The sequence below is a fragment of the Drosophila miranda genome, chromosome 2, assembly GCF_003369915.1.
Source record: "Drosophila miranda strain MSH22 chromosome 2, D.miranda_PacBio2.1, whole genome shotgun sequence".
NCBI classification, from domain to species: Eukaryota; Metazoa; Arthropoda; class Insecta; order Diptera; family Drosophilidae; genus Drosophila; species Drosophila miranda.
The window spans coordinates 24,759,883-24,782,154 of NC_046675.1; the positions used below are offsets into that span (position 1 = coordinate 24,759,883).

Genomic DNA, 22,272 nt, shown 5'->3' on the forward strand with positions numbered 1-22,272 from the left:
AACATTACTGATTGTAAATTCTTCTTGGAGATCCATGCCATCTTTCCTCTGAACTTAAAAAAAGCCACCAAATCTTTCACCTGAACTGCGTTAAGGCACTAACCATACAGTATACAGTATGGATAGTGGTCAAGGATTGGAAATCATATTCGTCCATTTGATTCGTTCATATATTGAGTATTTTAAAACTGAGCTTAACATTATTCTATGCCATTGCATATTTTGCACTCGCACGCCCCTGACAACCCTAACAGCTGACGACAATGGCTGATTTTTAGGGTCCAAAGCAAAATACTTTCTTAACAATCCAACGCTCCCTGCCCACCCCAAAGACATAAACAAAAGAAATTTGCAACATAAATGCATATGCCAGGGTTAGGAGCTGAAACGGCAGGCGTTAGCAAGTAACATGGACACCGCATCACCGAGGGACACTAATCAGGTCTGGTCCAAAGTGACGACGACGTTGGTGATGACGTCTCATCTTTTAATTTGCATTTGCAGAAGAACGCGAACCCAATCGAAGCACTGAGCAAAGATGAAATCATCAGCAAATACAAAGGCCTGCTCAACATTGCCAAGAAAGCAAAGCTTGCAAAAGATGGTATGTGGAGAAGTTTCTAGAAGAAGCATTCATCATATTTTCCCTTCACAGAACTCACGGAGGAGAATCGCCAGCTCAAGGAGGCGCTTAAGCGTGCCGCCGAGAAGCAGAACACGCTGCCCGCCATGGAAGAGATGGTGCAGGACTTTACAGACAAGAATTTAATCCTTACAGAGCAGGTCAATAGCTTGAAGCTCAAGACCAAAGACGATGCCGATCGGCTGGGACAGCTGGAGATTGAGAACGAGAGTCTAAGGCGACAGCTGGGACGACTGAGTGATGAAAACGACGACCTCCTGGGGGATGTGGACCGCATGGAGAAGGCCATGCAGCAGGTCAATGCCTTGGGTAACGAGCAGCGCAAGAATCTTGAGCTCTTAGAGTTTGACATAGTAAAAATCAAGGAAGTCGAGGCGGAAAATGACACCCTCCGCCAGGAATTGCTGGCAGCGGACAAGAAATCCGAACTGCGCGCCAGCGAACTCCAAGAGCTGCAGGAAAAGTATCAGCATGTCAAGGATCTAAACTCGGAGCAGCGTAAAAAGTTCAATTCCCTGAAGGATCGCTTCATTGATGTCCACCGCAAGCTGAAGAAGCTCAAGGAGTGCCGCTGTGTCCTGCTGGAGACGCAGCACGAGTACGCGGCATCCGTGTCCAAGTGGCAGGAGGAGATCATCAGTGCCTCGCAACTGCTGTGTGACAATATGACTTCCCTGCACGAGGAGAACGAGATGCTGAAGAAAGAATCGGAGCTGGTCGCCAAAGATTCCGACATCGATCGGGAGCGTTTGCTGCTCAGGATCAACGACCTTGAACGCCTGACCAAGATTGTTAAGCAGCAGAAAAACGGGCTGGATGTTGAAAGCCTGCTAAAGAAACTTATCGCTGTCGAACAGTTGGCGGCAAAGGTCAGAGAGCAGCACAAGGCAGAGGTGGACAGATTGTCTATTTTATTGAGCGATCAGCAGCAAAAGGATAAGGAATCCTCGAATCTGAATATCAGCGTGTTTGGAACCAAACTGGATCAATTGCAAAGCATTGCCAAAAGTCTCCAGTTGGAGCGTGATAATCAGCAAGTTAAACTGGAGGACCTGGAAGCTATTTGCGTAGAGCTCCGACAGCACAATGAGGATCTGCTCACGCGCTACCATCTGAAGGAACAGGAGCACACCGAGTTGCTGGCCGAGATGCGAGAGCTAAACGAGGCACTCAAGGGTCGTGGCGATGTCATCTCACGTCTGCAAGAGCAGCACGACGTGGAGGTTAAGAAGTATCGAGAACTGGAGGTGAATCTCTCTGAATGCCAGCAATCGTTGCGGGAAAAGTCTCAGAAAATCGAGCAACTTCAGACGAAAGTCGAGGAATTGGAGCAGGCGAATGCGGATGCGCAGAGTGACGTCCTGTCCACGTCGACAATATCACGAGCCGAGGAATTAAGTCGTCTGCGAGAACTAGACGAGGGCTACGAGGAGAAATACCATAAACTGCGTGCCCTTGCTGCCAAACTGAAGAAGAAACTGCAGGAACAGGCGCAACAGCTCAAGGAGACGGATCAGGGTGCAGCCATGAAGGAGGAACTGGAGGCCCTCAAGCTGGCCCAGGCACAGCTGCAGCAGGATTTGAATTCCGCCCGAGCGGAGAACCAAAGACTAAAGTCCAAGGAGAAGACAAAGAACACAAGTGTCCTCAATCTTGAGATCGAAGCGGCCGAGAAGTCCCTGGCCGATGTCAGTGCCAAGCTGACGGCCAAATCAAACGAACTGGAGACTGTCAAGGAGGCCCTGGAGGGCAAGAAGAGCACTATCGTTCAGCTTCGCAAGGAGATCGCCATACTCGAGCAGGCCAAGAACGGAGAAGCATCACATTCCCAGCAACTGAAGGAGCAGATCGACCGCATGCAAGTCCAGGTAAAAGATGCCGTTCACGGCAAGCAGCAGGCCCTCACCCAAAACAAAGAGCTGGAGCACAGTGTGGAGCAGGCCAAGCTTGAGGCTGAACAAATGCGTCTACAGCTGGCGGATAGCGCCCAGCAGTACGAGTCAAAGCTGAGCAAGGCGAATCAACTGCTGGAAAGTCGGACGGAGCAGCTGGAGGCGCATTTGGAGCAGCACAAGCAACTGGAGACTAATCTTAAGAATACAGAGCGTGCCCAGGAAGATCTTCGAGTGGAATACACCGAATACAAGCTCAAAGCGCAGGCCGTGCTGCGCAAGAACCAAAACAAGGGTTCCAACAAGGAGCAGGAGCTGGAGGATGAACTGAGCGTGCTGCGGGAGAGCGAAAAGAGTCTGCGTGCCAGCAATGATGGCATGGCGTCGAGACTAGCCCAACTGGAGAGCCAACTAGAGGCTCTGCAGCAGGACAATGCGGATCTGCAGAAACGTAGCAGAGAACTCCTAATACTGGTGGACGATCTGCGTCAGCAGAATGACACCCTAACGCTGGAAAACCAACGCCAGCTGCAATTCCAGCACGACCTTATGCAGCAGCATCGCCAACAAATGGACCAAATGGATGTCGGCCACCAAGCACAGCTGAAACAGCTCCAACAGCAGCTAGAGAGTTCCCAGCAGAACCACAAGAAGGTGTCCTCACATAACAATACAGCTGCAGCGGCTGCAGAACCCAGCTTGGAGCAGGCCAAAATCGACCTACTGATGGATCACGACATCACCATCGGTGGTCCGTCGGGCGAGACCTCTCTCGCACAACTGGCTGCCCAGCGTAAAATCTCCACTGCCTCGAGACGCTCCCACGACTTTATGCCACTGGACGAGCTGCTCAACACTTCTATGAACCAAATCAGCAGCGACACTGTTACGACCATTTCCCACTTTGGTCGCAGCGTTTCCATGCAGGAGGATGACGAGGCGGAACTGGCGGCCAGAGGCGACTTCTCTGCCCAGGTTGCCCAGCTGCACGCCACCAAAGAGCAGCTGGGCATACAGGAGAGTCGTGTCAAGCATTTGACCTCCCTGCTGGCCGAAAACGAACAGGATCTGGCCAAGTTGACACAAATGAATGATATGCTCAAGGAGGAGCTGCGCCGGCAGGAGCGATCCGAGGAGCGGGAGCAGCATATGCATAATTCCGAGTACTTGAAGAACGTCTTCTTAAAGGTAAATTGATATTATCTTTATATTTCTAAAGTGATTGGTTGAAAATCTATGAAATTTCAGTTCCTTACCTTGAATAATGCGGATGAGCGTCAGCGTTTGGTGCCTGTGCTTAATACCATTCTCCGCCTGAGCCGCAACGAGATGGAGATGCTCAACTGCGTTGCCAAAGGACAAAAGGGTGACTATCCTCTGAATATATATGCAAGATTTGTAGTTAATCGTTTACTTCGTTTCTATTTCAGTGTCCAATGATGGTAATAATCGCAGCTGGACTGGCTTCCTCACAGCGTGGAGCGGAGGCGGCGGCAGCAGCGGTGGAGGCCAAAATGGGAACAGTTCTTAAATATTTTTGTTGATGGTATTATCGCCTGTTGTATGATGGGAGGACACTCTATAACATTGGCCAGTTCTGTATCATAAATGTGCTGTAAATCTTGTACAATTCCTTTTGTATAAACGTATTTTAAAATTGTCCGTTTGATTGTTTATTGTATACCATACTTTATACTGTACTGTATTCATATATCCATTGTATTGAGCGCCATATACAGCACTCTATGAGCAATATACACACAATTGGAGATTCCTTGTTGTTTTTTTAAAATTAATCCAGCCGAGAGTTTGTTTAATTTGAAATTCTATTACCATATAGATCAGACTATAAATCAATGCTAGCGTTGTCTATTACTTAGTTTCGTATTACGTTTATCGTATGTACTAAATATATATATAAACTATATATAAATAGGATCGGTAATTATGCATACAATTAAATTTACTAACTGTGTATATTGTTCACACAGGAATACATCATTTATACATATATAATTAAAACACGATGAATTAAAACCAAAAATAATAACCATGAGGAATCAAGTAAAACAGAATCAATTTGGGGAATTCGGGACCGAAGCCAGCTTTCCCCCGACTTGTTCAGTCAAAATCTTTAGGTGAACTAATTTAGTTCTGACTATGTAATATATAACTAATCGTTTGCTTATTTTAAAAACGATGAACCGGCCAATTGCCTGCCAAAGTTTGAGCGAAGAAATCAAAGATCACAAATCAACAAATTACTTTAAATTTAAACGCTAATCAGTTTGCTGAGCCCCGGAGTACCACATTCCGTAGTATACTTTCTATTGCCAAACTCCCGCATAGTTACCAACCAGCGTGGCTGGCAGTGGACCGCCCGCCGCGAACAGACGCATCCTCGTGCTGTCATAGCAGTGGGTGTATATGGCAGGCACGTATTTCACCTGCTGGAATCCGTCCAAGTCATCCTCCGGGTACTGTAATCAGAAGTCAATCATTGACTGATTTAAAGGGAAACGAAACCCCCCAACATACCACAATTCCTTTACTGCACTTGAGGGCCACAGTCCGGGAGGCATTTACGCTGCTCTCTAGATACTTTCCGGCTCGTATATCATAGAACAGAAGCATGCCCAGGCCAGTGCCGACAGTTAAGAGGTTGCCCTCGAAAGATGTCGCTCGAATTCCGCATCCACTGTACCGGGAGGTGATCTTCTTGATGGTCTGCAGGGTGCGGGCGTCCAGTAGGATGGTGTAGGAGCGACAGCCGACCGCATATAGGCCATCGTTGTGATAGGCAATGCTCACGTTGTCCTGGCAGTTGGGTAGCTTGCGAGAGAGTGTCTGCTTGAAGGTCTCCGCATTGAAGATGTGTATGTAACCGTTCAGCGACAGGGCGGCTATCTCCTTGAACTCCTTGTTAAAGCACAGGGAGCGTATCTGTTGGGGGAGGACAGTAATTAGTTCCACATCCATTCAGCAGCTCCTATCCATCGTTTTACCCTTTGGGCAGTTCGCACTTCCTTAACACTAAGCGGGTGAATGGTGGCAAAGGTGGGACACGCCTCCTCGCCGCCATCTGGAAACTCCATATGATCCTCGTTGATGCGCCAAAGGGCCATGCGCGAGTCCTTCGAGCCGGAGACCAGAAACTGATCGTCCAGCCAGCACATGCCCATGATCAAGTCTCGATGTCCGTTCTCCCCCACGCACACCGGATCCAGCGTGGGCAGGCGATACACAGCAATGTCGGAGGAGTTGCGTGCACCGGTGGCCAGAAACGAGCGACTAGGCGACAGCTCAATGGCATGCAGACCTCCCTGAACCTCCGGATGATTGGCCCGACTGTTGGACAGCGTTGGAATGGCGTCCACCCGCCGCATGTTCACATCGTAGACGAGCAGTTTATTGCACTTGGTGCCGAACACAACCTGCCGGTTGCTCAGCCACTTGGAGCAGAACACTTTGTTGATGTAGCCCAGGTTGATCTGGGTCTCGCGCAGCATGTCGTGGGTGAGCACATATCGACTGGTATACTCCACATTGACGCTGCGCCGCTGCAGGTGGTCGACGGAAAGATAAAGACCAGAGCAAAGTTCATATTTGTTAGAAATGCAACTGAAATCTTTGTATTCAATGTATACCCACATCCTGGAGAGCACTCTCTCTGCTCCTTAGGTAGTCGCATAGGTTGTAGGATGTGTTGAGCACCTCATCCTGCTGCTGGGGTGTCTCCTCGTCGCTGCCCGAGTCCTCGTAGGTGACAAAATCGTCCGGCTTGTCTGGTTTTCGCCTGCGCTCCTGGCGCATCGCCCTTTGCTTTGCTCTCCGCTCCTCCAGGCGAGTGCTGACATGGCAAGAGGGGTAGGTTCCGACGACGCTGTCGCGGATCGTTCTCACCATGCCATTGAACATCTTGTGGGCGTTTTACTTCGTCCAAATTAAGCGTTTCCTCTATAAATTGATTCTGTTCTCCATTGTCTAAACAAAAATGGTGGTGCGTAAAATAGGGCTGCAAAACAATCGGTGGCACTATCGATAATATGGTCGATGATTTTTCTTCAGCAACACAGATATTTACTCTATCGATGCATGCCCAACTATCGTTTGTAGAGATGGACATCCATCAGCTGTTTGAGTTTTCACAAACAAACATTTTATTGCTTGTAAATAAAAATGAATCACAATACAAAACGCGTAATGCGACAGAATTCGGTATGCATTTTAACCAACGACTTGGCCTCGTCGCCGGTGATGCTAGCACCCACACCGCCCTCGGCCCCCACCACCCCCCAGCTGCAGACCGTAGAGGACATCAAACCGATTCATGTTCAACGCCAGGTCATCCTGCTGCAGAGCGGAAACATAGCTCAGACCCCGGCTCCGCCACACGGTGCTGCGCCGCAACATGCTAATATGGCCGCACCCAGTGCCGTCAATGCCAACAGTGTGGGAAACCCTCCGGTACAAGACGATGCTCCCGTCTCGCTGCTCACGGAGATTGCCGACATAATGCGCAGCTTTGGCGACAGCGATCAGCCACGCACGGCCAGCGTTAAGCTGGTGGAACAGATCCTCCAGCAGCAGCTGAGGGGCATCTTCAACGAGGCGTCTCTGGTGGCCATGCGCCGCAAACAGAATCCGTGTCCCTCGCAGGCCGACTTTGAGTTTCTCATGCGCAATCATCTGGTAAAGATTGCCCGCATGCGGAAGCACCTCAAGGATATGCGTATACTAAAGCGATTCCTCAGCATTAGGACGGGGAGGCAGGACTTTATGGACGACCTGGAGCAGCAGGAGGAGGATGAGGAACTGGCCATCGAAGTGCACGAGCTACACGATGAGGACCGCATGCGGCGCCTGTTCCGAGCCGACCGCATCTCTCAGATCCTCACCGGCCAGCAGTACCTGGAGTTCAACGAGGCCCGCAAGACTTCCTTCTACTGCCGCCACGGCGAGAAGATAAAGAACAAGTTCCGACGCTTCCTGGACCTGCCCGCTGATCTGCGCATCCCCACACCCACCATGAACATCCTGGCGTATTTGGCTCACGAAACTATTGCCGCAATTGTCGATTACTCGATTCTTACACGCCTGAACTCGGACAATCGAGCCACTGAGCCGTACAGTCGGGTGACCTCGGCCGGCGGCAGTCCTGCCATGATGCATGTGTGTCCCGAGGTCACACAGGGTCGAGGCATGGAGGTGGTGAAGCCCATCAGCGTCCAGGAAATACATGAGGCTATGCGTCGCTTTCGGCAGATGAGTAGTCGCAAGATTGGTCGCTATCGGAATTCCTGCGACATTGATTTTAGAAGGAGCTTTTTAGCAATTTAAAAATTATTATAAAAGATGAAAGGAGCAGTAAACGAGTAAACAACCGATGGATAATTATTGCTTAAATTTCAAAACATTTACGCTCAATTTTATTGGAAAAGGAATCTTTAAGGAATTAATAAAAGATACTCAAGCAAAATCCCTCGAACTTCTTACGAGTTTTCATGTACTTGTAGTTCATTCTCCTTTCACATGTGTGCTGTATGTACAATGTACATATGGCTATCCATAAATCCATATATGTAGGCTTCATTTAAGCAACAATGGCGCAGAATTTCCGTGAAACTTCGCCCCTCTCCGTTAACCGTCGTGGAGAGTCGATAAATTGAAACGGTAAACGATGTTGAAACAGGCACCGACAGATAAATAAAAGCGCAATAAAGAAATTTGCCGCACTCATACAAACACATACAGGAACACAAACGAAAGAATGCCAAAAGACAGACAAAAAAAAAAACAACAAAGGCAACAAGGAGCCATGCTGCCACGATGCCGCAGGAGCAGAAAAATGCAGCAGAGAGAAGGCGTTAAGAGAAGCAGCCCGCGAGAACGCACTTAATAATCAACTTCCTATTGTGCATACAAATGTGTGTGTGAGTGCGAGTGCGAGTTCGCGTGTGAGAGAGGAAGAGAGGAAGAGAGTGAGAAATGGATGAAGATCTGGCTGACCTGACAGAGATGCGAATTTGTTTTTTGACTTCAACAATACATTCTGACCTTAACTTTTCAGTCACTAACTAATTTTAAATTCGATTTTCTTGCTAATATGTTACTTGGCTCGGAAGATAAACTGCTTGCTAAGGATATGGAACCAAACCTTCAGATTTCAGCGATGTACTGCTTGCAATATAGGATAATTTACTTTTATGTTGCACAGCTTGAACTACTAAGTATGTATCCAAGATACATTCTACAGATTCTATATACACGCATGTATTTAAACGAGTGGATCCGGCTATAGCTACACAATTTAGTTCATAAATCTCATATTGAACAAAACAACCCAACTCTACTGGTTCCGCTCTGTGCTATCCCTTTGCCAAAGGCAGAGTAGAGGCAGTGTCTGCAGTAAATGGAAGAGGAGAGGAATGCGGCTGCCATTCTTCTTAGACTGCTTGAGCATCCCCTGCTCTCACTCTGTCCTCCTCTCTGGCTAAACGCTTAATGTTGATTGCTTTCTGCTGCAACTGTAAATTCAACGGCACATTATTCTTAATCGATTGCTCATACGCTTAACGAGCAGGTCGGGGCCCCGGGGACTCTCGTTCCGACCAAGTCAAAAGGCTCCTCGATGGCCAGTTAATGAAAACAAGCTGCCTGTGACGAAATTAAGCCAAAAAACTTGTTTCTTTTTCTCTCTTATGCTCCTTGTGTTATTCTTTCCTCCCAACCTCCTCATTGACAGACTCTCTCCCGCTTAATGTTACAAAATTTGCATTTCATGCGGCTCTTCGCATTCTCCCCACCATTCAGCCCCATCATCATCATCATGATGGTCGTCGTCCTCGTCCTTGTCCTCCTCGACGGCGTCGTCATCTCTTCGTATTGTCAAGTCACGTAGCCAATTTCCAGGCAGGCTAAAGTCAATATGCCCCAAACCCAGATGACAGAGTTTTCCCTCAACTTCTCTTAAAGAGGAGGAACAAATTATAGACAAAGAGTATACTAAAATATATGAACCGTTTACCAAAACGATGTCTCATTGCAAGCGGAAACTTTGAAGGTCAGATAGTTTTGGCGGGTAATAATCCTTTAAACAATGTATTCATATGTTGAGCAGCCCTTTTATTGAAAAGCTAAGCAGGGTGCGGAAGAACAGTCTCCACATTGTCCTACTCCTCAGAGTGCGTCTGCCTGACTGCTTTTAATATTCGCCAGATGAGACATTCGCTTCGATTAAAGAAGAGGAACAAATTATAGACAAGGAATACATTATATGAATGAGGATAATCCGTTTACCGAAGGATGTCTTTTTGAAAAAGAAACTTGCCAACGGAAACTTTGAAGGTCGCTTATGTAGTTTGGAGTGGCAATAATCCTTTAAACAATGTATTCAAATGTGTGTGCAGCAGGGAATATAGAGTGGAAAAGTGCCCACATTGTGCAGCCTCCTGAGGCTTTGCCACTTTTCTTCTTTGCTTCTGAGTAAAGTCAAAATGCCCCAAAAACCAAGATGACACTGTGGCCTTCACTGTGACATATAGATATAAGAATATTCATAAAATTACAATAAAAAATGCTGTAGTTTATTTATTTGCTACAAATTTAAGAAAATGTTCCACATATTCCTCCAAGATTCCTTCTACAACTCTTCTGCGCCTCAGGCTGTCAATACGAGAATTGCAATTAGATATTTTGGAAAATCCGTTCATCTGAACTTTTTTAATTACTTTCACTTTGGCCGAAAACTTGCTGACGTCAGTCCAAGGCAATTTGTCCCAATAGAAGCAGCCACCTCTCCAAGAAGCCTTCTCCATTAACAGATGCCAAGGGCCGGACCAAACAAGGACCAAGAAAAAAGCAGAAACAAAAACAGTCTTAGAGATAGACGCATATTACACGGCCTTTTAATTTGAAACCGACTTGAATTGTGTTGACACAAGTACTCGGGCTAAATACGTATGTACTCGAAGGTATGTGTGTACGCCGGAGCGCTGGTCTTATTCAAAATGAATGAGATTAGACGCCACCAGCAGGCAGACGGACGGGGGATCCCCATTGCGCCCACTTTATAAGCTCAGCCGGAGGCGCCCATGTTCCGTAGTCAGAGCTGGAGACGCTTTCATGGTCATACCACTCTGTGGGAGTCTCACACTAGGTGAGAACTCAAAGAAAACTCTCTTCATTTAATTAGTAAAGTGGCAAAAACAATTCAATATTGGATGAAATATCAAAATACTTGACCTACTTACCCATCGGCGATTTAATTAGCCCTAAAGGTAACAATTTACGTGCAGAATTGTTGAACTAAATTAAGTTTTATTGGAGTGGAGCAACAGCATATACTCGTATACTCGTGTCTTCAAACGCTAACGAAGGATTAAAAACCATCAGTAGAGTTACTTATGGTTTATGTGAAGCGTTATTTATTTATGTTTTATTTGATGCGAAGATTTTGTTCGTAGATAGATTGATAATGACTACATATACATATGTATGTAGGTCCATCCATATAAATATGTATTCTAGCTATAAATAATAAAACATTAGCATTCAAATTGTGGATACCACAGATTATTTTATGATAGACTATATTATTTTATTTTTATTTATGATGCATTGTACTATATATGCACGCACTGAGAGAAAAGTGGCATAGTAAAATAGGGTCCACACATATTAAAATTAAACAAGTGATTTTTAGATATATTACACCAAAAATATTCATTTTAAACAGGAAATATATTCAATTTAAATATTAAATATATTTAAAACTAGTATGAATTATATTTACAACCAATATTTTCATAGTAAAGTTAAAACGTAAGTGAAAACACATTAATTTTAATATTTCCACTCTCTGGGAAAATATAATGTCATCTAAGTGTAAATATTAAAATGTCAGGCCATTTTTCACTCGGTGCATTTAATATTATCTACAAATAGAGAGCAAATGCATTACATTTACATTTAATATACATAATATTAATATTTTAATACAATTTTCGTTAATTTCCCAAATGTTCCCAAAAACGATGTATTTCTGTTTCCATCTTCGGATATACTACTTTTTACGATCAAACAAATTCAAATTTCTCTAAAACTGGGAACAGTCATAGCCCAAACGGTTAACATGGGAACACATTGTGAGAACAGACATGCGCACTCCCTGATGGGAACAGCATGCAACAGTTTGCCTCTAAAAATCAAAACACAAAATCAGCGAAACTCATCCGAAATGCCGAATTGAAATAGGAATGGAAACGGAATACATACGCCCGAGAACTGTGTTGTAGATGCTGGAACATGAAACGAACCATTGCCAGTCGGGGCTGTGGGGTTACATCATCAGGCAATGAAATTAAATGAGACCGTAGGATAGGACGAGGATGAGACCGGACCCGAACTGAAGACCAGGAGCAATGAGTACATGCTGTCTGTGTGATCTCATTGTGGTTTTTGTGGTAGACATGACCAATCGAAACTTTGAATAAATATTGGAGGTGGATGCAAAGATATTAGCTGGATTAGCAAGAAATGGGCAACAAATAGATGGCTTTTTCTTCGCACAAGCCGGGGGTCCAACAACTGAAGGACTTCACGATAATCAGATAAGGCTTAACCACCACAAATGGTAGATAATTATATGTAAATTCCTATGTATGTATACGAGTAAGTGCAGAAAAATCAGATAACCGCAAAATCCATTGAAAGTTATCACAGACTTAAAATATTTTTAAATTTCCTTCACTTGCACTTCAATCGTATTCACTAGCTATTCAATGGCGTTTTTAGTTACTTTATTTATTTGTCGTTTTTGAATTTTATTTGAAACATTTTTATCGATGCTTTATATCTCATTATTGATTGCTTGGGGAGAGAAAAAAATTAAGGACAAAGAACAAAACTTTTCTGCGGGCGGCACAAAACTGAGAGGAGTCGTAACCTCAAAGTTGGTTGCACTTTTGTTTGAATTTTCTTGGCTCTTTCATGCTCCTGTGGCCGCGTAAAGTTTTCTATGCCCTTTCAGAGGGTATTAGAACTTACCTTAGAAGTTTGCCACGCAAAAGAGAATTTATTTAATGTTATTTCCTGTCTCTTATATTCTTTTCCAAGGAAAAATAGGTCTTACGTCTTAGCGTTCTATAGTTTTATCAAAACTAAACATAATGTCACAAAGGATATTCAAGGGTATTCAAGGTTCAACGCCTCGAACTTCGCATATAACCTTTCTATACCGTTTTTTCCAAGCTCTGTCTCTCTGTGACTTTTTATATGGGAGGCGGATGGCGTATGAGTACCCCTTTGCCCTTCAGTGGCAGCTGCTTTAAAACTTTTGATGCTCTTCATACATATGCTACATGTGTACTTTTAAGAGCCGTCGGATGAACTTTCCCCCCGTCTAGCAGGAAAGGGCGGGCTTGGGCTTGGAGATGTTATATGTGGTCCGTGGGTGCCCGTGGGGCAGGGACCTGTCTGTCAAAGTTTTAATGTGTGGCTGCCTAATTTGCTGTGAAAACTGATTTGCACACAATCAAGAAGGCTGTTGAGTTTCCGTCTCTTGTCGTAACTCCCCCATTGAGGTTAAGGTTGTCACTGAGGCTGATTATTAACCATCATTAAATTGTTTAATTATTCTCTATGACTTGTTGTGCTGTGTTTTGTGGATTAATTATGTCAGTCGAATGTTTACAAAAGCCCCATGAATTTGCATGATATCCATTTAATTAACAATTACAAAGTGAGCTCATTTAATCAATGCTCAAAATAATTAATAGAACACACAGAAGCTTCCATTGTTTTGCTCGACATTTGATGCACTTTGTTGTTTGCTGAGTGGTCAAAGCGGAAAAACCAGCGGGAATTATATGGTTTAGTATTTTGACAGTGGTTTCAGGTACATCTTTTTTTGTGGTACCCTCTTTGATGGACAATAACTGCAAATATATGAAATTTCAAGAATTCTATAGCCTAAAATTTCTTGGTGTGGGATTTCAGTCCTGGTAAAAATCTATACAGCCCTTGATATACCCTTGATTTCTGCGAGTATAGGGTATAACAAATTAACACGCCCTGCCACCTTCAAGTGTCTGACAGAAACGAAAGCAGAGCAAAGAGCAAGCTTCTCCTTCAGGTACGAAAGAGACAGCTTCAAATGGAATATTGCCAAAGCAACGCTGGGTCTGACGTTTCTTCTTTCACCTTCTTTCCCACTTTCCTTCTACTTTCCATTCCTTCTGTTTGTCGTCGCTGCTTATTACGTTTATTTGCATTGCTTTATCCGCGGGCGCGACAGAGTAGCGAGGAGAGCTGATTGCAAATAAAGGAGCTAAAAAAGTGTAAAAAAGTAAAGTCGTTTCAAAGTGACTATTGGGATAAAATATACCATCAAATACTAGGTACAGAAATATAACAATGGCATTTACCATATAAAAACGCATGTCGCAGAACTAAATTCCATTTGATAAAGCAATATTTATGCGACTAAAACCGCATCAAACAATATCGGAACCACACATCCATGTGAATACTCGTAAACCCATATAAACCCATTTCAATTGTTTGCTTTATTTCTTGTCAAATTGCGCTTTTCCAATAGAAAAACACACAGAAACACAAACAGATAAAGCAGCGCTCAATGTTATTTAATATTCAATCAAATCTAAAATTCATATTTACCGAATGTTCCACCGATTGCCACATTATGCGTCTTGAATTGATATCTCCCACAATGGCTTACACGACTGTCCGGACCTGGATCTGCTGAATTATGCAGTCCTTGTGGTTGCTCTGCCTCTGATAAACTTGAATGAAAATTAGTTGTAAAATCTGCTCCAGTCCATGCCGATGTCCACTTTAAAGCCAACACAGCTGACCCCTGAATATGTAATGAGGTCATATTGTGTGGGCGGGTCCGAGCGTAGGAATAAATAAATGACGAGCCATCGTAAATTCCTAGACTATGGACAAGGGCCAGGGAATCGTTGGCCAGGGCCAGATTATTAATATTTTCCATATCGCTTTTGTGCGATTTAATACTTTGTTTGAGTTCTTCAAAAGTGAGACCCCCAGACCCACACAATATCCCACATATAGCGCCACCAGGGCCAACTGTGGGCGTATGGGCGAGTTACAACAATGGCCGGTTGATGATTGCAGCTGGCGCAAGGGCATAAAATAAATCAACTCGGAGACTGAGTCCGAGACCGGGACCGAGCCGAGAATAAAACTCAACGTCCACATGCAGACCACATCTTCAGTAATGAAGGGTGGACGTGAGGAAAACATATGCCCATCCTACTCCGAGTCAATGGTTCCTGTGCCAGTCTCAATCCAACAAAGAACCATCTACAGCTGGCTCCAATGCTCAAATATATGGAGGGGTACGACAAGTCGGGAGTGGCCAGCCGGCTCTCCATCCCCAGAATCCCACTAACAATGGCAGGGGTCGGTGCAGGCTGGCTTAATGAGTGTAAGCCACAAAATCAACGAGTTAAATCGAGTAAAGAATGAAGCTGGAGCATGAAAGCACTACACGGAGAGAAAGTTTTCAATATTTAAGAAATTCTTCTAAAAGCTAAAGAGGAAACTCTTCAAATGCCAGCTCAAAGCTATGGTTGATATAAAAAAAAAAAAAAAAAAAAAAGTTCTTCTAAAATACTCTCGGAAAATACATTACCTCAGGGAAGTTCCACATTGTTTGGCAATCTGGTAATTGGCTTAAACCACGATAAAATACGAGTGCTCTGTTCAAATATTAAAGAAATTCCTACATTTCATACCTATCCTCGAGATTCTCATAGAGCGTCGGTTAAGTGACATTAAGAGAGTGGAAGGTTGAGGCAATTAGCGACTCGGAAGGCATATGTCTCCAAGAATGGAATGTGGAGCTAAATTTCACTTCGAGAGCTCAAGAAATGTATTAGTGAGCGTAAATAATTAGTGTTGAATTCTACAATCAGTTGATTGATTTGATAAATAAATTTGTTGAGCCATCAAATGGATTGGAATGGAAATCTAATTGGATTTCTGAAGAGGAGGTGCAAATATTGTAACGAAGATTAATTATTACATCAATAAGTACGAGTATTGAATTGTGTAGCGCTTGTAGAAATTGTGCAGTCAGAAATAACGATCCAAAAGGGTTGACAGAACCAGAAAGAGGCCTCAACTCGTTTGTGGTCTGCGGCTGGTTGATTTACGACGACAGACTGTCATAATGTCGCATTCGCAAATTGTTAATAAAGCTGGAATGGAATTGACATTAAAGGCAGACACGCAGGAAGGCAGCAAATCAATTTGTCAATAGCAATCAATGCGTTTTTAAAGCACTAAAGCGGGAAAGGAAAGCGCTGCCAACCCGTTAAACTTTTAATTCCATTTTGGACATCGAGACCGACCGACAAATAAATCAAAGTCAGCCAAGGGTCTCGCTCGGGAGCGGCAGCGGCAGCTGCAGCATCGAATGAATTAAAAGTACCAACAGACAGACAAACAAACAAACAGTGGGACAAACAAACATATTCGTATATATATATATATACATATATATGTACCTATGGATGTACATATAGGAAAAGTTTTCAATTTCGTTACAGTTGCGGCCGTGATTTAAATGCCCCAACTGCTGCTACTGCAGAATATACGAGCTCTTTGGGTCTGGGTCTGGGTTCTGGCCGTCCGGTTCGACGGCTCCCCTACCAAATCCGCAAATAAATTCACGAAATATAAAAGAAAATCACATAAATTTTGTCGCTGGCATCCATAATTTGAACAATCATTTAGACATAACATAAATATAAATGCATTTTGTCTAAAATGTTTGCTACAATTTCGATTTGAAAGTGTGTGCATTCGATTGAAATTAAATGCAATTGTTTTTTTATGGCCAATTCCGTGCTCTCTGACCCTTCGTCAGACTTCATACCCCACTTCACTCCACTGCGGATGCCCTCCCAGGCGGGCGATAAACCATAGTCTATGGATTTTTAAAAATGGCTTGCATTTGAGATTAACGACATTCGCCGTATTTATAGGCAAAATGTTGATACGGTGCCAGGGACAACACTTGGCCAAGCCACTTTGGTGGGGTCACATTGGTCGTGCACAGTGCACGAGATGTCTGATGTGTGTGCGTCCTACAGTGGGCCATACCTGGTGAATTTTGGCTAAAAGGCGATATGGCTTTTCAATTGAAACCTGTTTAATTTGATTCAATTATTAATACAAAACCCAAGCGAAATTTTATTGTGATTATAGAAAGAACAAATAATATGTTAGGTCCACTGTAAATCTGCTTGAATATTTATTTGTTTTTGTGTGTTTGCCGCTTGCACTCTTTTGGCTCGACTTTCTCTTCCCCGTTTGCAAAACGAAACAAGAAACCAAACAAGACCAAAGACCAACAAAAAAAATCGACGAACAAAAAGGGAGCAAATCGGGGCGGAACGGAACACATTTCATAAATCTTCTCCCCGATTGAGCACAGCTACGACAGTTTTCGAATTTGTTGGTGTTTTTTGCTGTGCTTTTTCACGTTTCTCCTGCTTTATTTTTCCGCTAGTTTAAAATGCTTAGCAGCCCTCTGGACTCTTCCTTGCTCTACCGTCAAAAATTATCTGCTTTCCATCTTATATTACGCTGCTCTTGCCTACGATATGACGTTCCCGAGATGTTGTCCTGATTGTACAGGTTGCAGCTGCCCGCTATATAGAGTCCACAGGGACTCCTAGAAGCGGACTCCCCAGGATAGGCACGCTTTATCGGATTACGCAGTATTGATACTTCTGACGACGACTTCTTGCATTGAATTGTCCTCGACTGAGAACATTGCCGACAAGGCGGAGCCTGAGTTTGCCGGAAGGTAACCACTAGTATCCACACTACGCACATCATCAGGATAAGAGCAACGCACAATACTGTGGCCAGTAAAATGTAGCTAAGGATTCTGTAGGGTGTCCAAATAGGATCTGATTCGGAAGTTGACGCTAACGACTCTTCCACCATACGACCCACCTCCCGCCGCAGCTTGTGGCAGTCGAAGGCGGACATATAGTTGATCACGGACTTGTAGGGCGATGGAGGTTCGTCCGGCCACCAAGCGTCCCAAAGGTCTGTCTCCTCCGCATCCGGCAGCAGGCTGCTGCAGTGGGCGCACACCTCCGTCATCCAATCCTGGCACTCACGACAGGCCATGTCTATCTTGCATACAGGATTCATTTCGTATATTTGATATATTTTTATTAAATATTTGTAACAGTAGTTTTATTTTTCCAAGCTTGCTTTGTTTTACAGAACGAAAGTGTAGACTGAAAGCTCTACAGGAGGGTAATATTTTTAATTTTGGACTTTTATCTCTTGTCAAATTTATGATGACCGTTCTAAGGAGCTTTCACTGTGTAGCATTGTGTCTTAAGTCATGAATCGAACCTTCTGATTGGCCAAGTTGGCCCACCGGATTTTGTATTTCTTCAAGGGCAAACCCGCTGTCCTGCTCCGATTGCTGACCAAACAGCCGTGGGGTGAGGTAGACATTCCGGTTGTGCTATCATAGGCTCCTCTGGACGATTCTTTAGACACTCGACTGCTTGATTCTGACAATGATGATGATCCTGTTCCTGTTCCTGTTCCGATTTTAGGCGTTGTGTTTCCTCTGGAGGATTCCTTAGATACTCGAATGCTTGTTTCTGTCAATGATGATCCTGTTCCTGCTCCCGGTCCGCTTCCCGGTCCCGTTCCCGCATTCATTGTGCTTTGAGTGATCGTTTTCGAATCGCTGGTGATGCGCTCCGACTCGAAGCGAAGATGGAAAGGCGCCATCCGGTCCAATCCCATATGATAGCTTCTTGACTGTCGTGGGGATCTGAGCTGCGGCAATGATAGAAAGCTGCTCCCCTTCCGTTCGCTGGACAAGGACGTGCGGCTTTTCTTCTTTTTGTTTAAGACGCGACCTATGGACTTTCTGGCCGCAATAGATTGACCTCCTTCCTGTCGAGGCCTCCGGACCTTAGTATTCTTCCCAGGCTCTGCCAGCACACAGCTTCGGGAGATCAGCCAGATCCAGAAGGCGATCACGAACAGCAAAAAGGACAGCATCAGACCCAATACCATGGGGCTGATCTCGAACTCTTCAGTCTGCAGAGACTCCAAGTCCACATTCGACGCAACTGGACTCTGTTCTGTTGCCCAACCAACAAATATATTATTCAGATCCGACATATTTGGGATAACTATAAAATATAATATTTAATATAGAAAAGATTTTGATTCGTTTGAATGGAAAGAAAGCGACACTAGCTTATATGACACTAGCTTCACGGGTTCCTTGCTAAAACTAAAATCGAACATGATATGTTAATACAAATTGTACTTTATTTGCCATTACTTTGCCAGTGCTCATATGTATATTTACATTAGGTATTTATGTCAATCCGATTAAATAACTAATAAACGTCCCAAGGATTCCAGGGCGGTGCTGAAGGCGTAGACGGAGGAGGAGGCGGCGGAGTAGGCGGAGGGGGAGGTGGTGGCGGTCTCGGCGGAGGAGATCGCGATAAACTAGCTTTAATATTTGTATCTGGTTCATCTTCTTTCTCGGGAATTATGGAATAGTAACTGATTTCATTTCCAGCTTGACGCTGTCGGTGCTGATCAGCTGCGGGCCTGGTTGGAGGATCAGTTTCACTCTCGATTCTTGTATGGGGTTGTCTAGAATGTGGCGAAATAAGACGTGTAAGCCTCGATGCTATTCTGCTACTATTACCATATCTATTATCATTCTCAGCTACTGCCGCTGTTTCTACTTTCCTTTCGTTGTTACTATTTCCCTCACTGCTCTTGATATCATTCTCCATTCCTGTTTGTTCATGTAGCGATTCTGCATCCTCACCTTTTCGTTCCTGCATAGATTCTGGAATTTCAGCTTTCCGTTCCGTTTCTTCCCGCGTCTGTGTGTTACTCGTTTCTGGTTCCTCTCGACTCTCCTCGAAACGTAGGTCTTCGGGGAGATTTGGTGGCTCTGTGATTATCACCTTCGGGGTGAAGTCTCCAAATTGATCAAAATCTGAGGTCTGGTTCTCCCCACCGGCATCTGTTCCATCCGGCTTTTGATTGATTTTAGAGGATCCTTCCACGGTGCCAAACGCTGTCATCACATCCATGGGGAATGGAAAAATAATCGTGCAGCTATGTTCGGCTGCGATTCCGGTAAGAATTTGTAGATGTCTTAGCTAAAATACAGAAAAAGGCTCAGAGATAGAGATACAGAGATATGAAGTAAGGCATAAATGAGGCCCCACCTGCAGGGTGATCTGGTTCTGTGACATCACATCGGATGCCTCCTTCAGAGCCTGCGAGGCATTGCGCTCGCCCTCGGCTGAAATGATCTTGGCCCGCGCCTCCCTAATTGCCTCTGCCTCACTGGCCAATGATCGCTGCATAGAAAGTGGTAGACTGATGTCCATCCTATGGAATCGTAGCACAAGATAATCAGTGAAAGATCAGTCGAGGATCAGGGAGAATTAACGGGTTGACTTACACGTCCACTCTCTCCACTCGCACTCCCCATCGTTCCGTGATATCATCGACGGCAACCTGGATCTCCTTGGAAAGGGTGTCTCTCGAGGTGAGAAGGGTATGGAGCGGCTTGGCACCGACTATGTGCCTCAGTGTGGTCTGGGCTATCAACACGGTAGCCTCCCGGGCATCATCCACCTGAATGAGGGCATCCATGGGATCTTTGATGCAGAAGTACAGCACTGCGTCCACGGAAATCGTCACCGAGTCCCTGGTGAGGATGTCCTGAGAGGGCACCTCGGTCGAAAAGGTGCGTAGATCTACCTTGACAAAGGAGTCGATGCACGGCAGAGTCCAAACGAGGCCAGGGCCCCTGACGCCCTTCCTTGAGACAGAGCAGGGTATGCGGCTATGTGGATGGAAAGAAACCCAAATATCTGTAGATTCTCACCTGACGCGACCCAGTCGGAAAATCAGCACCCGATGGTTCTCCCTTACCACAATCAGGCACAAGAAGATCGACAGGGGAAATGTGATGACCACAAGCAACAAAGACAGGCAGACGGCTATCTGCTCGAAGCCTGAATTTTTGTTATCCTCGGCTGGAAAAGATCTCAGACGATAAGGATGGAAGCTCGTAGATTGGTTGGAGAGATGCCCTTACTGGTTGTAATGTATCTGGATGGCTTAACCCGTGGACCTAGGATGGGCTCTGGATCGGGAGGCCCCAGAGGTGGTTCGTCCGGCCTCTTGAATGGTCGCGGATCTGGTGATGTTGGAGGCTCATCATCAGTATCAGCCCATCGAATATCCCGACCAGGGGGTGTCCCATTATTCGGCTTTGTAGGATAACTCATTACAAAGAATTTGTTCAATTGAATTATTCTGAAGGGAATTTCAAAAAAGAACAGCTGAATTGATCAGTAAATTCAAGGATCAAAACATCCAAATCAGTTAATTTCGTCACACTTTATTGAAATCGCAGAGCTTAAAATTTCGGCAATTTAATTATTTGCATATTTATGCGATCCAAAAGTAACGCGAAACTGGAAAATTTATTCGGAATTGCATTTTTGATGCAACTTTGTTGAATAGGAAACTTTTCCGGCACAAATAAATAAAAATATCCCCGAAAAAAAATAGAGAAAAATATGCGGGACGGTCAAAAATTGTGCGAGAGTCCATCCACAGAGAAAATAAGGAAAAAATTGAGAGGCGGAAAATGAATAGAAGGGGGAAAAAACTTTATCACAGAACGAAGCTGACAAAAGTTCAGAGAGCTAAAGAAGGAAAACTTTTGTTTTCCCGCCTTTTCCCTTTGGTTTTTCTTTTTTCTTTATGAAGCGACAAACAAATGGCAACTGACCAGAGGAGAGGGATCCTAGAGCAGAGAGTCAAAAGGAGCGGGGTAATAACTTCGAAATGACTTTTGTTGCTTCTTTGTGGCAGCATCAGAAGCAGCAGTAGCAGCAGCAGAGTGGAAGTTGCAAGTTTTTTGTCACTCCGTGACCACATGTGCCAGGCCGGACCGAAAGTTTTCCTACCAGATTCCTGGCTGGGATGCCATCATAAAGTAATTTATGTGATTTGTCCCATTCTTCTGCGGAGAGGCCCCGCCTCGTTTTGCTCCGCTGCCCCTCTGCCCCTCTGCTCCTCTGCCCTCTCTGTCGCTGTCACCTCCTGCCACAATTTATCTGATTGCAAGTGCAGCGACATATGGTCCAGCCAGAGCCCCATGTCCAAGTCCGAGTCCAGCCAATTATCCTGGCGCGTCACATAGAAAATTACTCTATTATATTTTGCTCCGATGACGGATAAAGTTATTAGTCCCCAAGGAGGAGGCGGCGGCGGCGGCGCAGATGGGCCACCAGGACGGTCCCGGTATGAACTGCGAAACGGAGAGCAAATGAATGTCCAACCCAATACCAGGGCAAGCCCTCCGCAGATGAACTAATCCGTCATTGTCAGTTGTCAGGATGGGTAATGGAATCCTCGTATTGGTGGGAGCGGAACAAAAAACAAAAAAAGGAACAGAGTGGTTTGTAGGATGAAGTCCATTGAGTTGTGTGTCTGCCACTTGTTGAGTGTGTTGCATGGTGGCAATTAATGGGATTCTCATGCAGATGGAGTTGCAGTTGCCTCAATCACTGTTGATTGCTGAGCGATAATTGAGGGTCGATCAAAGGATACATGCATATGTACATGTGGTTAAGAGATTTATAG

The 22,272-nt window shown here is 44.8% G+C and overlaps 5 protein-coding genes across 8 annotated transcripts; 2 read left to right on the top strand and 3 right to left on the bottom strand.

Moving 5' to 3' along the window:
• Window positions 1–235: 235 nt before the first annotated feature.
• On the top strand, window positions 236–4,304 carry LOC108156170 (GRIP and coiled-coil domain-containing protein 2). Its single transcript, XM_017287500.2, has 5 exons — window positions 236–442; window positions 505–604; window positions 656–3,723; window positions 3,784–3,901; window positions 3,966–4,304. The coding sequence occupies exons 1-5, from the start codon at window positions 410–412 to the stop codon at window positions 4,064–4,066; spliced, it is 3,420 nt and encodes a 1,139-aa protein (XP_017142989.1). The 5' UTR covers window positions 236–409; the 3' UTR covers window positions 4,067–4,304.
• Window positions 4,305–4,343: 39 nt separating this feature from the next.
• Window positions 4,344–6,554, bottom strand: LOC108156171 (DDB1- and CUL4-associated factor 12). Its single transcript, XM_017287501.2, has 4 exons — window positions 6,187–6,554; window positions 5,541–6,095; window positions 5,074–5,478; window positions 4,344–5,015 (listed from the first exon to the last, which is right to left on the bottom strand). Exons 1-4 carry the CDS (start codon window positions 6,451–6,453, stop codon window positions 4,863–4,865), a joined length of 1,380 nt encoding a protein of 459 aa, XP_017142990.1. The 5' UTR covers window positions 6,454–6,554; the 3' UTR covers window positions 4,344–4,862.
• A 97-nt stretch (window positions 6,555–6,651) lies between these two features.
• On the top strand, window positions 6,652–8,023 carry LOC108157303 (transcription initiation protein SPT3 homolog). The gene has a single exon (XM_017289304.2). It carries the CDS (start codon window positions 6,715–6,717, stop codon window positions 7,873–7,875), a length of 1,161 nt encoding a protein of 386 aa, XP_017144793.1. The 5' UTR covers window positions 6,652–6,714; the 3' UTR covers window positions 7,876–8,023.
• Window positions 8,024–16,785: 8,762 nt separating this feature from the next.
• LOC108157402 lies at window positions 16,786–17,769 on the bottom strand. The gene has a single exon (XM_017289446.2). It carries the CDS (start codon window positions 17,752–17,754, stop codon window positions 17,143–17,145), a length of 612 nt encoding a protein of 203 aa, XP_017144935.1. The 5' UTR covers window positions 17,755–17,769; the 3' UTR covers window positions 16,786–17,142.
• Window positions 17,770–18,890: 1,121 nt separating this feature from the next.
• On the bottom strand, window positions 18,891–20,950 carry LOC108157400 (band 7 protein AGAP004871-like). Of its 4 annotated transcripts, none has more exons than XM_017289444.2 (6): window positions 20,714–20,949; window positions 20,501–20,651; window positions 20,072–20,434; window positions 19,833–19,998; window positions 19,424–19,763; window positions 19,047–19,197 (listed from the first exon to the last, which is right to left on the bottom strand). In XM_017289444.2, the coding sequence occupies exons 1-6, from the start codon at window positions 20,904–20,906 to the stop codon at window positions 19,136–19,138; spliced, it is 1,275 nt and encodes a 424-aa protein (XP_017144933.1). In that variant the 5' UTR covers window positions 20,907–20,949; the 3' UTR covers window positions 19,047–19,135. The 4 variants fall into 4 exon arrangements, with proteins under 4 accessions (XP_033245750.1, XP_017144933.1, XP_017144932.1 ...); XM_017289443.2 differs by having other exon boundaries at window positions 19,298–19,763; XM_017289442.2 differs by having other exon boundaries at window positions 19,047–19,242; window positions 19,298–19,763.
• Window positions 20,951–22,272: the final 1,322 nt, after the last annotated feature.

Excerpts from the sequence above, each read along its gene's own strand:
- LOC108156171 (XM_017287501.2), bottom strand. The coding sequence starts at position 6,453 with ATGTTCAATGGCATGGTGAGAACGATCCGCGACAGCGTCGTCGGAACC. Across the intron at positions 6,096-6,186 it reads GAGAGAGTGCTCTCCAGGAT|CGGCGCAGCGTCAATGTGGA; the intron begins GTGGGTATACAT and ends GACCACCTGCAG. Across the intron at positions 5,016-5,073 it reads AGTGCAGTAAAGGAATTGTG|TACCCGGAGGATGACTTGGA; the intron begins GTATGTTGGGGG and ends TTCTGATTACAG.
- LOC108157400 (XM_033389859.1), bottom strand. The coding sequence starts at position 20,906 with ATGAGTTATCCTACAAAGCCGAATAATGGGACACCCCCTGGTCGGGAT. Across the intron at positions 20,435-20,500 it reads TTCCGACTGGGTCGCGTCAG|GAAGGGCGTCAGGGGCCCTG; the intron begins GTGAGAATCTAC and ends CTCTGTCTCAAG. Across the intron at positions 19,999-20,071 it reads CGAGTGGAGAGAGTGGACGT|GATGGACATCAGTCTACCAC; the intron begins GTAAGTCAACCC and ends ACGATTCCATAG.
- LOC108156170 (XM_017287500.2), top strand. The coding sequence starts at position 410 with ATGGACACCGCATCACCGAGGGACACTAATCAG. Across the intron at positions 3,724-3,783 it reads TGAAGAACGTCTTCTTAAAG|TTCCTTACCTTGAATAATGC; the intron begins GTAAATTGATAT and ends ATGAAATTTCAG. Across the intron at positions 3,902-3,965 it reads CGTTGCCAAAGGACAAAAGG|TGTCCAATGATGGTAATAAT; the intron begins GTGACTATCCTC and ends TTTCTATTTCAG.
- LOC108157402 (XM_017289446.2), bottom strand. The coding sequence starts at position 17,754 with ATGAATCCTGTATGCAAGATAGACATGGCCTGTCGTGAGTGCCAGGAT.
- LOC108157303 (XM_017289304.2), top strand. The coding sequence starts at position 6,715 with ATGAATCACAATACAAAACGCGTAATGCGACAGAATTCGGTATGCATT.